General features: G+C 33.8%; 2 protein-coding genes across 2 annotated transcripts in view; one reads left to right on the top strand and one right to left on the bottom strand.

Moving 5' to 3' along the window:
* MS3_00005103 (uncharacterized protein) overlaps positions 1–14,693 on the top strand; it is an 84,064-nt gene that overhangs the window by 35,882 nt on the left and 33,489 nt on the right. The window lies entirely within an intron of this gene.
* Positions 9,840–13,961, bottom strand: MS3_00005104 (uncharacterized protein; the record flags this gene model as incomplete). Its single annotated transcript, XM_012937113.2, has 7 exons — positions 9,840–10,201; positions 10,262–10,474; positions 10,723–11,597; positions 11,867–12,010; positions 12,143–12,286; positions 13,292–13,373; positions 13,955–13,961. The coding sequence occupies 7 exons, from the start codon at positions 13,959–13,961 to the stop codon at positions 9,840–9,842; spliced, it is 1,827 nt and encodes a 608-aa protein (XP_012792567.2).

Here is a 14,693-nt window from a genome sequence, read left to right as displayed (position 1 = left end):
ATGAGATTTAAAGAGAGAAAGAATCTATTTGCTAAATTTCAGCGGATAAATTTGAAGTAAATTCAACGTTTTCACTGACAATCTGATTCAAGCTTTTTCAAAGAGATATTTCTTTGAAAAAAATTCATTCGCTAAGATTTTACAAATATATTCTTCCTATTTTATATCTTATATTAATTCGGTGCCCAAATAACCACTAGACCACTGGCCCAGCCAGCATCTAATGGTGTTAATGTCTAACTTCAACTAATCCACGAAATTGAGCGACACATCCACCAACTGGCTTATGATCTTAACCATTGAAATTATTATAATATCTACAAAACCCATCTGATATTAATCAACATATGCTCTCTGGTGACTGGCTTCAAGAGGTATTTCCTAAAGTTCTAGTGAGAAGTGGTGACCAGTGGAATTCAACCGGGTCTGTTGTGAGATAGTAAATCACTAAAGACAATGGTGGATGTGTCGCTCAATTTCGTGGATTGGTTGAAGTTGGACATTAACACCGTTGGATTCCGGCTGGGTCATTGGCCTAGTGGTTAAGTGCTCACGCACGAAACCAGTAGGTCCTGTGTTCGAATCTCGCGAGGCGAGGTCGTGGATGTGCACTGATGTGGAGTCCCACAATAAGATGAAACGGCCATCCAGTGCTTTCAGGTTTTCCATGGTGGCCTAGTTTCAGTTGACTCCTGATCTTAACCATTGAAATTACTATAATATCCACAAAACCCATTTGAAATAAATAAATGAAAAAATTTTGAGGGGGGGGGCAATGTTATCAGGGCAAAGAAAGATTTATTACTGTTTCCTTTTGTATACGTAGATCTGGTTTTAGACGTTAAATTGCTATCGCTTCGGTAAACTTCAAAAGGTTTGAGTTTGATTGTTTGTTAATCACCTTGAAGGACTTCAGTATATCAGCTTTATGTCCTGTATCAAGGAGATGTCTTGCAATAGCACTGTTGAATGCGTTCAACCCATTTAACCTTAAACTTATCGGAATATGTTCTTTGAATCGGACGTAAGCTCTCCTTTTTGTTCTACCAATGTAACTGCTTTGGTAGATACATGTAATTATGTATACATAAGTATGTCAATATCTGTAATAACTCTGATTTTCAAATATTTTAAGTTGTAAGCAGCCGATGAGAACCTAACAAAATAACATGAATTCATATTATTCTACACCAATCTTTGTTCTTGCTCTCTTTAAAAGGATCATAAATGATGTTAAGTTCAATGTTGTTTAAAGATATTTCGGATTATTGAAAATTCTAATGATATATGTATTATTAAAACATTCATGATATTATGTAACAATCAAGTGTATTTACTTTACTTTATCAATTTTACTTATAGTACAATATGAATAAAGATATTTTAAACAATTTCTTAAGAATTAAATTCATTTGGGATTATTACAATATTCCCTTTCATTTATACCAATGATTGTAATAGATGATAATTTAAAAGGATTAAAACAAAATAATAAAAAAACTTTTAACTTATTTAAAATGACACTAGATAAGAGTAAATTTCTTTTTAAGTCTCTTTGTCTCTATGCATTTCATATTGAAAGTTTACACCAAAAATTTTATAGATTTACCTTCTAACAATAAAATAAATCAAAAGTTAGTAAAATATAATGATGTTTTTCTTTTCTTTTTTTTTTGAATCCTTCGTACGACAAGTTTTTTTGTTGTTGGGAAAAGGAAATATCACTATGACAACAATAATCGATACATTATTATTATTTTTTTTACTAAAAATTATGATTTCTACACTTGTATGTACAATATTATTTGTTGGGTTTTTATTCTATTATACATTGTGATTGTATGAAAGAATGTTAAATGAAACATTTCTGTGTTTTATGGAGAATCATTTCATCATATCAAAAGAATATCATATAGAATTGTGAGAGTTACACTACAAATTTATCTCTTGTCTTTTATCATACATTAAAGTTATATGATTTCAGTAAAGAGTTATGAAAATTGTTCAGCTTTAAGATATCATGAATGGATCAATATCAGATCACTACTGAAAATATGGGAGCAGTTGAGAGCCGTTTTGTCTTCAGCAGTAGTGAGTCGACGATTACGAACGCATGATTCATTTTAGAATAGAATATAAGCGTATCAAAATGAAAATTTTATGCATCATAAAGCTAATAAAAAATTGGTTAGGTTTTAACTTTAGGCATTGATAATGAACTCTGTAGTTTATGGTCAACTTAAAAAATAATATACCTTCTACTTCACATATTATACCTGATAAGCTAATATTTTACATAACTTTTACTTCTGTTATTACCACTAGTACTATGAAGTGATTACATGCTATTAGTAAATTTTATGGATTTTTCATTTAAATATCGGAGATTCAGGGGAAATCAGAGAACTAGTAGTCTTAAGTAACATATCTAATTTAAATTAAAAGAGCATTTTGACTAAGTTCAGCTGACGAGCCCCAAATAGGACGAAACTCTCGTCCTGGATTCCACTGCTAGCCACTAATCATGTTTGCCTAGAAATAATTGACTTTTAGTTTAATATAATTCTCGTTAATTATTCATGCAGTAATTAACTTTTATTTTTCATGTAACGAAAAACTTCAAAAAGCAAAAACTAACTGTGTAATGAGAGAAATGCCAGGTTTATACTCATTTTTGGTATTCACTAAGTCAATTTCAAGAACTAAAGAATAACACTGTTTTAGGGCAAGAAATAAACATTTCTGTGTAGAATAACATTTATACACAGAAAAAATTATCTTTTAGGGATATACTAAATGTAATAAATAGTCATTTTCAATACTGACAGTTTCAATATATGTAACATTTCTATCTTGTAAGTTTAGATATTATATTAGACATTGCAATATCATAGAGCCATTAACATTCTTAGAAAAGTTACTTAACCGTTCACTTACGGTGATAACGGAATAAAGTTAATACGCATGCATCTCGTTCTATATAATATTAAATATGAAAATAAAGAGGAGTAATAATTAGCTTCCCTTTATTTAATTAAATCAAATTAATTAGTTAATATACCATATTGATTCATAAATTTATTAAGAATGTGAACAAAATGTCTCAAATCATGTATGAGAAATAATGTGGTACTTTTTGGTTTTCAACCCGTTTGCTTGAAAAATATAAGCATGTTTTAATGCTATTACAATGAAATGATAACTTAGTGAGTAAACCCCTCGACTAACAATCAATCAGATAAAAGTTTAAACTATATTGTTCGTAATTTCGCTCAAGTAATTGAGTAGTACGAATTCAAAACAACTGTCAACCGATATTAAAGTGAGAATCTTTAATATGAACATCAGGACAGTTCTACTATACGCAGATAAAACTTCAAGAATTACTGCAACTATCATCAGAAATGTACAAGTAATTATAAACAATTGTTTACTCAAGATACTCAATGTCCGTTGACCGAATGCCATGTCAGAGAACAAACTAGCTTCCATCTGCAGAGGAAATTAAAAAAAGACGTTGTAAGCGGAAAGAATATACATTGTGGAAATCAACAAACTGCATTACGAAGCAAGTATGAACTTGGAATCCTGAATGGAATCGGAAAACAAGATCAAGGAACACATTGCGTCGGGAATTGTAAGCAGACATGATAAAATAAAAATAGCAACTGAAAGCATCTGGACGGGGTTGCCAAAGATAGAGTTGAATAGAGAGTGCTGGTGGTTGGCCTATTTTATTCTACGAGGGTTAACAGGCGTAAGTAATTAATTGAGTAGTACGACTGACGTTCATATATAAAAGTATAACTTACAATCTTAATATTACTGTTAGAAAGTATTTGTTAGAGATTGGCCAGTAAGTGATGTTTATGCTTAAAATTAATTTTCTGCAGTAGGTAGTAGAATATGAACATATTATTTGAAGGTAAATTAATAGTTTATACAAACTACTTATAAATTACTTGAAAATGCTCACATTTTTATTTCATATAAATTTATTCATTATGACTCACATATATAATTGGAACATTCGATTAAGTGTCATTTTGTTTACTTACAATATTGTAGACTATTCTCTATAATTTTATCAAGTCATATAAGTAGTATGACTAAATTTTAGTACAAATTTAATCAACCTAATGTTACATAACAATAATTGTCAAATTAAAGATTACTCATCATCAACAATCTAATTTTATTACATAACTCGGTTATGTATTTATAGAATAATAGAAAGATTCCATATTATTGACCTGATAAACTAAATTACTATACACTTTCACAATGTTCACTACTTTAGTTCTTATTAGATTTTTTTCTTCCTGTTTTCTTCATAGTATGAATCACAAAAGCAATAAAGAGACTTTATTGTTAACCACTTAAATGTATGAATCACATTTTGATTAGTAGAGTACCGAGTAGAAGTTTAATCATTGAACATTTTGTCGTTTAATTACACTGTTGACGAGAAATATTATTTCTCTTGGGAGATTTTATTATTATAGCATCAATTATGACATTGAACCTGTTATTTTTATTTCATTTCATTTTCATATCATGTTATGTATAAGTTACTTACTTACTTACTTACGCCTGCTACTCCCAATGGAGCATAGGCCGCTGACCAGCATTCTCCAACCCATTCTATCCTGGGCCTTCTTTTCCAGTTCCTTCCAATTCTTGTTCATTTTTCTCATGTCTATCTCCATTTCTCGGCGTAATGTGTTCTTTGGTCTTCCTCTTTTCCTTTGACCTTCAGGATTCCATGTGAGGGCTTGTCTTGTGACGCAGTTGGGTGCTTTCCTCAATGTGTGTCCTATCCACTTCCAGCGCTTCTTCCTGATTTCTTCCTCCACTGGGATCTGGTTTGTTCTCTCCCACAGTACGTTGTTGCTAATAGTGTCCGGCCAATGGATCTGAAGTATTTTGCGTAGACAATTGTTAATAAACACCTGTATTTTCTGGATGATGGCTTTCGTAGTTCTCCTGGTTTCTGCTCCATACAGTAGAACTGTCTTGACATTTGTATTGAAAATCCTGACCTTGGTGTTGGTTGACAGTTGCTTTGAGTTCCAGATGTTCTTCAGTTGTAAATATGCTGCTCTTGCTTTGCCGATCCGCGCCTTCACATCTGCATCAGATCCACCCTGTTCGTCAATGATGCTGCCCAAATACGTAGAGGTTTTTACATCTTCCAAATCTTCTCCGTCAATTGTGATTGGATTGGTGCATTCTGTGTTGTATCGGAGAATCCTGCTTTTCCCTTTGTGTATATTGAGACCTACTGGTGCTGAGGCTGCTGCCACACTGTTTGTCTTCTCCTGCATCTGTTGTTGCGTTTGGGATAGAAGGGCCAGATCGTCTGCGAAGTCTAGATCATCCAACTGCATCTTAGATGTCCATTGTATCCCGCGCTTTCCTTCAGACGTTGACGTCTTCATGATCCAGTCGATCACCAGGAGAAAGAGAAAGGGTGAGAGTAAGCAACCTTGCCTAACACCGGTCTTCACTTCGAACGACTTTGTCAACTGTCCTCCATGCACGATTTTGCAGTGTAATCCATCATATGAGTTCTGTATGATATTGACTATCTTCTGAGGCACGCCGTAGTGTGGAAGAAGTTTCCATAGTGTTGTTCTGTCCACGCTATCAAATGCCTTTTCGTAGTCAATGAAGTTGATGTAGAGTGATGAATTCCATTCAATTGATTGTTCCACAATGATCCGTAGAGTTGTGATTTGGTCTGTACACGATCTATCCTTACGGAATCCTCCCTGTTGGTCACGAAGTTGGGCGTTTACGCAGTCCTTCATCATGTTTAACAATACCCTGTTGAAGACTTTTCCCGGTATTGAGAGAAGAGTGATGCTTCTGTAGTTATCACACTTGCTGAGATCGCCTTTCTTCGGTATTTTGATCAGTAGTCCTTCTTTCCAGTCTGTTGGTACTTGTTCCTCATCCCAAATCTTATTGAAGAGAATGTGGAGTATCCTTGTAGTTGCCGCTACGTCTGCTTTTAGTGCCTCTGCTGGGATGTTGTCCGGTCCTGCTGCTTTGTCACTCTTGATTTGTCTGATGGCCATGCTGATTTCTTCAATTGTTGGTGGGCCAACATTGATTGGGAGGTCCGTGGGTGCTGCTTCGATGTTGGGTGGGTTCAGTGGAGCTGGTCGATTCAACAGTTCTTTGAAGTGTTCTACCCACCTGTTTTGTTGCTCTTCAATGTTGGTGATTACCTTGCCTTCCTTGCTTTTCACTGGTCGTTCTGGTTTGCGGCGATTTCCAGAGAGTTTCTTTGTCGTGTCATACAATTGTCTCATGTTTCCTTCTCTTGCAGCCTTTTCCGCCGTCGTTGCTAAATCTTCCACATATTTACGTTTGTCGGTTCTGATGCTCCTCTTCACTTGTTTGTTTATTTCCGTGTATTCAGCTTGTGCCTTGGCTTTTTCTGCTCTTGTTCGGCTGGTATTGATCGCTGCCTTCTTGTTCCTCCTTTCTTGAATCTTATCCAGTGTATCGACAGTGATCCATTCCTTGTGATGGTGCTTCTTGTGGCGCAGAACCTCATGACATGTTGAAGTGATTGCCTCTTTGATGCCCCTTCCAGTTGCTCTCCACAGTAGTTCCTTCTCCATTGAGTAGATCATGAAAGGCCTGGAACTTGTTGCTGAGGTCTATCTTGAATTTGTTGAGTTTGTTAGTATCCCGAAGAAAGGCCGTATTGAACTTTTGTGATACTGTCTGCCCCGTTGTCCAGTGCTTCTTGAGTTTCAATTTCATCTTGGCGACCAGTAAGTGATGATCTGATGCTATATCAGCTCCTCTCTTGGTTCTCACGTCCTCTATAATCCTCCTGAACGTTTTGTTGATGCAAATATGGTCGATTTGGTTTTGTGTAGAGTGATCCGGTGAAGTCCATGTGGTTTTGTGTATGCGTTTATGTGGGAATATGGTGCCGCCTATGACCAGCTTATTGAAGGCACATAGATTTGCAAATCTCTCACTATTTTCGTTCCTTTCTCCCAGTCCGTGTCGTCCCATTGTGTCTTCATATCCAATGTTGTCCGTTCCAACCTTGGCGTTGAAATCTCCCATCAGAATGGTCAGGTCCTTTGTTGGGCACTTCTCGACTATTGACTGCAGCCTATTGTAGAATTGATCTTTAGCGTCTTCATTGTAGTCGTTGGTAGGCGCATAGCATTGGATGATGTTCATTGAAATGCCCTCTTTCTTTGTTTTCAAGGAGGCTTTGATGATCCTTGGTCCATGAGATTCCCATCCTATAAGTGCATTTTGCGCTTGTTTGGACAGCATCAATGCAACTCCTTGTGTATGTGGTGCATTTTCTTCTTCATGGCCGGAGTATAACAGGAACTCTCCTGTAGTTAGTCGTTGTTGTCCAACTTGTGTCCAATGTGTTTCACTGATCCCAAGTACCTCAAGGTTGTATCTTCTCATTTCTGCAGCAATCTGGAAGGCTCTTCCGGTGTCCCACATTGTACGAACATTCCATGTACCTAAATAAATGGTCGCTCTGGTTGTCAGAAGGGGCATCGGCCTCGTAACTTCCGAAGGAATTCGGCTTTCATCATGAGGCGTCATAATTCTTCTAAATGAAGATCTTCTGACTCCCACGGCAGAGTTTAAAAGGTTTGAATAATTTTTTCTGGTTAGCGTTTTTTTAGCGAGTTAGTTTTCTACAGGATGGGGTCGCTAACCCCATGCCCAACCCTCCTCCTTTATCCGGGCTTGGGACCGGCAGTAGCCCCCGGAGGGACTCCAGGCGGAGTTCATGTATAAGTTAGTATTATTTATACTGAGACTACACTTCTGTGTATAACTAGTTGAGTAGATTTGTATTCAAACATATAACAATAGCAATTTGAAGTCCAATTCATGAAATAATAAAACACCTTAGACTGTAGTATCGGTTATTTTGATAAGCCTATATACCATATTCTAACTTTCGGACAGGTCAATCTATTCATTCTACTTGAGCCACATTTTGACCTTGTTAATTATTCGCTTATCAAACTTGACTGAGCGTATGTGTGCGTACACTTCCTATCCAATTCATTGCATATCTGTAGCTTATTTTTGTGTGACTAGAAATAGTAACTAACTCTTGGTCAGACGAAATTGGATCATACGCTTTCTTCACTGAGTGTCATTTCGCATTGCTCTCTTCTACTCGCTTCATTCCTCTGATTTCCTGTCCAGATCAGGAAGTGTACAAAATATACGCATTCAAAAAATCCATTCTCGTATTTGGCTTATTTAATTCCGTTATTCACTAACGCGATCTAAGTTGATAATTATATACGAGGAATGACGATATGTGTATCTCAATAGCAATCAGATACGATCTAACTGGAGTCATATCTCGGGTTATTAAAATGGTGAGCTCGTCGAAAATATCGTCCAATCTAAATTGACGACAAAATAAAGGGCCCCACTAAAAGACAATTTATTTTTAGTATCAGTGCTAATGATCATCTGTAGGAATTAAATATCTTGTTTAGTTTCAGTTAAATATTAATTCGTTTCGAGTTAATTTCTGCATGTTTTACAAATTGAAGTTAGATTTGTATTTATTACACCCTATAGTTTTATACTTTTAGGATATTTTCATGAGAAGCAGTTAGAAATATATTTTTTCATATTAAATCATGAGAAACAGTATAATGCTTATGTGAGGTCGTGGATATGCGCTGTTGAGGAGTCTCATCCTAGGACGAAACGACTGTCCAGTGCTTCCAGGTTTTTAATTCTGGTCTAACTTAGATCGACTCATGAAACCCAAATCTCTAGAAATTCCCATACTGATAATTATTATATACAAGAATTATATGAGATTTTTTAAATCTTTTTTAAATACACTTACGTCAAACTGTCAGTCATATTTATCCTTTTGTCTAATTGAAGATAATCGCATGATCGTATTATTCTGTATTTTTATGTATTATGGACAATAAAAAAAGGTTCCAAGACAAAGTGCTCAATCTGTAAGCAGAGATTATATCATTCCAAATACATAAAATCACCTTAACCATGTATATTTCTAAATTCAGCTGTTAATTACAGGGTTAAAGAGTTAAGCCCCGCTATAGTTATTTAGGTTTACAGTAGAAAACCAAGATTGCAGTAGAATAGGTTAAACTCATTTCAATTCTCTAGGTTGTCATCAGCTGGCTATTACTTACGGTAAAAAATTACTATATTTATTTCAATATTCTTTCATTAGATGATCAATATCCATATTCAACTAACTTCATTTGTATGGGTTGATTACTGTGAAGAGTTTTGTTTTCTAAATATTATAAGTTGTAATAATTTAATAATAATAATTTATATATTCTGAAAATAATAATTACAGAATTCACGCTGGTTTACAGGCATCACCAATATGATATAAACAGTAACATTAGATGTACAGAACAAACGTGTGATAGAAGAAAGTTTTAAGTAAACTAGTTCAGTAATTGCTTAGGTAGTACATGTATTACAGCGATCCAATGCATCAGCCGGGAACTTTTAATATTTCTTAAATGGACAGCCTGTTGATTTATGAACGGTGTAATTAAGATCATTTCGTGTGCCCGATCGAATTAATGATAATTATCTACAACTAGAGAAATTAAAACGAAAACAGAGAGCACGGAACAACAAAGCAGTAATTACCAAAATATATCAATCAGGTCTACCTAAATGCGTGTGTCATGTGACTCAGTGATATACTGTTGATGTTATTCAAATTAGTTAAACTTGCTAGGGACGGTGTTAACATAAAGTGATAGCAAGTAGGTGGTTTTACTTAGGGAATGCACTAATAAAGATGGCTAAACATTTAAAGTTCCTAAAATATCACTTGTGGAATGAGATACACTTGCAGTTGCTAGACCATTCAATGCATTTTCAGAGGAACAGTATACATCGATGCAGCGAACAAATAATGGGAGTGATTTTATCATACGGATAGATTGTGGTAGGTTATTCCAGAGTCTAGAAAATTTATGGGTGAAGTAATTCATATAAAGAGATGATTTAGAATGAGTTTGTTTCACTAGTGCCAAGGAATTACGAATGTCATAATGAGAAGTTTCTGCATATTGAATCACGTGATTGGATGTAAAGGATAGTTTATTAAGTAATTTGAAGAAAAAGATAAGATTTACTTTGAGTCTCCTCTTCCAGAAAGGGTCTAGCCCAAGTTTATTACATCTAGAATGTTAAGTTAAGGTACAATCAGCTGCAAGAATACGAAGTGTAAATCGTCTCTGTACTAATTCCAGCCTTAATTTATCCTTTATGCGCGCACTGCTAAGAATAAATGTGCAGTATTCTGGAAGAGGTCGGACACAAACTTTGTACATTAAAATAGGTGACTCATTGTTATAAAGGTCTCGAGTTATGTAACCTACTAGACGTTGAGACTTAGAGGTCTGTTTCAATATCTGTTCTGCGAACGACAAGTCTTAGGAGTATCTAAGTCCTAAGTCTACTACTATATGTAACTTAGACAACAGTTCACAATTTATGGTGAGATCTTAGTTGAGTGATGTATCGCCGAAGCATATCCACCCACATTTAGCCATATTAAGCTCCAGTTACCATTTTAAGCACCACTGTGCTACTTTGTTAAGCTACATGATGACGCAATTTTGCATATTTTTCAGCTCATGTGTAGGAAATGAATATACTACTTTATGATCATCTGCTTACCCACACAAAAACTCTCATAAATATCATTGATAAACACTAAAAAGAGCAAAGGGCCCAAGACACTACCTTTTATTACACCACTTCTAACAGAGTTAATTTTAACTATTTGATGTCGATTGCCGAGAAAGGAATCAAACCAAGCTAGCAAAGGATTTTGAACCCCATTAGATGCGAGTTTACCTATAAGAAGTTGGTAGCTAACCATGTCAAAGGCTTTAGAAATGTCCAGATGTAGAACTAAGACTAGATATCCTTTGTTACGCAGAGGATAGACTAAATTAAAGAAATCAAAATGACGTGTCATACAAGATCGACTTTTAAGTAATCCATGTTGAGTATCATTGATAAATTTTCCAGCGAGGAAATAGTTGGAAAGTTCATCACTTATAATTATTTCCATAATCCTAGAGATAACTGGAGTAATATTTATCGGCCGATATTTGTTCATGTCAATCTTATCTCCAGATTTGTAACGTGGTATGTTGTAGGCGGTTTTCCAACAGTAAGGGTAAGAACCTGTTTCCATCGAGAGGGTAAACAGCTTTAGAAGAAGAAGTGGAATATCTGGAACACTATGTTTGTGGAGAAAGGATGAAATTCCGTCTGCTCCATGACCTCTCGAAAGCTTAAGAGTATTTATAGCCTTATTAATTTTGATGCATGTGAATGAGATAGATTTTATTGAGTCGCTAGTCACGCACATAACTCTTGAAGCAGAGCCACTTATGATTTCTACACCATTCTCAAAAATACCACTGAAAAGGACTGTTATAGTTTTAGAGTCGTATATAAAAGTGCTATTATTCTGGATGAATAGTATATCAATATTTTGAGTTGCTTTAGTGCGTTTATTGTAAAAAGAGTTAAATTTTGTACTTTTGAGTTGGTATTAAGTGTTAGTTGTTATGACCTTGGATGTCTGACTTTTCGATCACACGATTTATCTACCAATCCGAATACGACTTATACGAATCTTCACACTAGGCCAACCAATGACGTTCAACCGGTGTGGGCAGTTTAGCGTCCTTATTGGTCCTATGTCCTACGAGCCCTTCCACTTGAGTCCAGAACACAATACCAGCTTCCGAATCAGAGCAGATCGTTTATTTCAGGCATACTTGGTTTATATATCAATCATACAGACCGCAACGTACCATAAAATAGGAAATAATATTTGTACACAAATAAGCCAAAAAGTGGCTGTGAATGAAGGAGGCAGTAGTTAATAAACTGAACATAACTTAAGGACCGTAAATCGTACAATAATAAATTATAGGTCAAAATAAAGCTTATCATAAAAGGAATATAAATATCCATAGTGTAATTGTTGCGTAGTTATACAATAAGAATATTTATAGAATATTAGTCCATGAATAGTCCTTGGAAGTTACCTGTAATTTAATCTCCACTCGGATATAACATTAGTATCTCCTCATTAATGGCTTTTAACCTATGTTTCTCTTTAATTTGATTAAAAATTATTGTTATTTGTGCAACTGCGATGAAGTTGTTTGACTTAAAATAATGTTTCTGTAGGCTTTTTAGTTTATTACTTGATAAGAACCTAATAAAGTAAAATGAATATATGGTATACTACTCATATCTTTGTTCTTGCTCACTTCGTTCAAATTATGTGTATAAAGTATTTGTAGTTAGAGAGTTGAATTAGACTGTTTTTAGATAACTTAAATGTTGTTCTGTGTTGGGACCAGTCAAATTCATCATGAGTTACATTATTGTCATTATCATTTATTTGAACATATAAATATGAGTACAAAGGGGAACCGAACAAATATGCGCCACACAAATCACTTGATTTGTGTGTAGGCTGTGATACTGTCCGGGTGCCCAGACCGAAGCAGATGGTTTTTTTAGCGACCACTCTCCTTTAAAGCTCAAAGGTTCATATATGAACTGTGAAAATCTTGTTTCTCAACAAAAATAGTTGATTTATTCCAAGTTTGTCAAGATATCAATATCTTAATAGTTTTTTTTCAGGTCATTTCCTATTCAACTAAGCTTAATTCAGTTTTATAAAGATAATTTTCTTAATGACCGTCTTAGATTGAGGTTTTTTTATAGGAGTTTCTTTGAAAGTTAACTTAAAACTGGAAAAACAAAACACCTAACCGTTAAACCCATTTGGCGAAACAAATAAGCAAATAATAGATGAAAGATAAACAAATATTGAACAAATAAGTTGAAAGAAGTAATCAGTTTTAAAAGGTAAAGAAAACTAATAAGCTACAAAGAAATGAATTTTGAAAATTAAACAAAATTAAAAAACAAATCTTTTTTTAATCTAATTCATCTTTGTTACTGGTAGAATATTTCATTTTTCTTTATTCTTTTTTTTGTGTGTGTGGCACCAAAGGCTGACCTTGAAATTTGTAATTCCCTCTAGACTTCATTCAAATAAAGAGATCCACTGACTATATTGATTTTAGTGGTTATTATTATTATTATCAGAAGGGTTTTCATGGAGATTGTAGTAATTTCAATAGTTGAGATCGTGAGTCAATTGAATCTAGATCACCATATGTCTATTATAATTATTCTTAGTAAATACTTATATGATTCATCTTCAAATTTATTATCAAAAAATGTTTCATAATTAAGATCATTGAAATGAAGATCAGTGTTTAATACTTCTTTTAATTAATGAAATACTGTATATATATAGTCTCAAAACTATAGAAGAGATATCGAAACACAAACAAACAAAAACATCTACTTTGGATAAATAGTAATGATAGTTTTGTCATTTTAGGAATATTGGATAACACATTGAACTGTATATATTATAAATGTAAACTACTCGTTATGTTTGTTTTCACATAGTTGGCCGTGGTTCATATTATTTGTGTTTTTAAAAGCCCAACACATTGTGGGTCATCACTTTAAATTAAATAAAATGAATGTATGCCATTCAATCGGTTGTTTGGATAGCTGATCCACAGTTCAGAATAAGATAATGAATTCACCTTACCACAATACTTTGTATTCCCACACTGATATCTTAACAATTAGACATTTATTTTTGGATTAAAATAAAAAGCTTTTTTTATTACAGTTTTTGAGATGACATTTTGCAGGAGAACAGATTAGTAAGCATTAAGATCTGTTTACTGATCATTTAAGTTTTACAAAATGATGTTCAATGAAGTAAAACGATTATAAAATTAATGATTTAGTTAGAGGTTATGTATTTCATTCTAAACGAAACCATTACTTGGCATTGAATAACTCATACATATCTAGTGCTTTAAAGTAATGTGCAAATAAAAGTGTCATATATATTTATAACTGTCAACTTATATTTAGTGAAGAAGATAAACAAAATGATTTTTTTAAAACGAACTTAAAACATATTTTGTGTAATATTTGTCGATGTGACATCAAGTTCTAAGTTGAAGCTATTCTATCTTTAACTGAAATGAAATATCGATGCCACTTAAATGATTGATAGTTGGTAAGCAATTTGGTTTCCTTAATATATATTTGAAAAAAAAGTGTTAAAAATGGAGAGACTAAAAATGATTCTATTCACAATTTCTTCAATTCATTTTTAAGTAGTCGTCATCAACTCTAATTTTTTAGTCATAGATTATTGGCCTTCAAAGCGAAAAATACTAAATTCTAGTCCAATTTAAACATCATTTTTGGAATGCCGACATACTCAATGGACGAGTACGAAATAGGGTAAAACTTGTATCTTTGTGTTATACTGCTAGCCACAATGCCTCTGTACTATAAAATCATCATTGATTGTTGTTAATCGTCTTTATCTTATCATGTCCTTTCAACAACGTGGTGTTTTTGTAATTTACAACAACGGGAAATGTATACTATTCTTGACATAATGTAATTTAATTCAATAAAGTAAAAATGGAATACACCTGTCACATGTAATTTATTTTCTAATAATTCTCAACAATAAAATGAATAAGGTATAACATTAAAAGTAATGA

The sequence above is a fragment of the Schistosoma haematobium genome, chromosome 3, assembly GCF_000699445.3.
Source record: "Schistosoma haematobium chromosome 3, whole genome shotgun sequence".
Classification (NCBI taxonomy): Eukaryota; Metazoa; Platyhelminthes; class Trematoda; order Strigeidida; family Schistosomatidae; genus Schistosoma; species Schistosoma haematobium.
The sequence above is the reverse complement of the archived record's forward strand: the minus strand, read 5'-3'. Positions and strand labels throughout refer to the sequence as shown.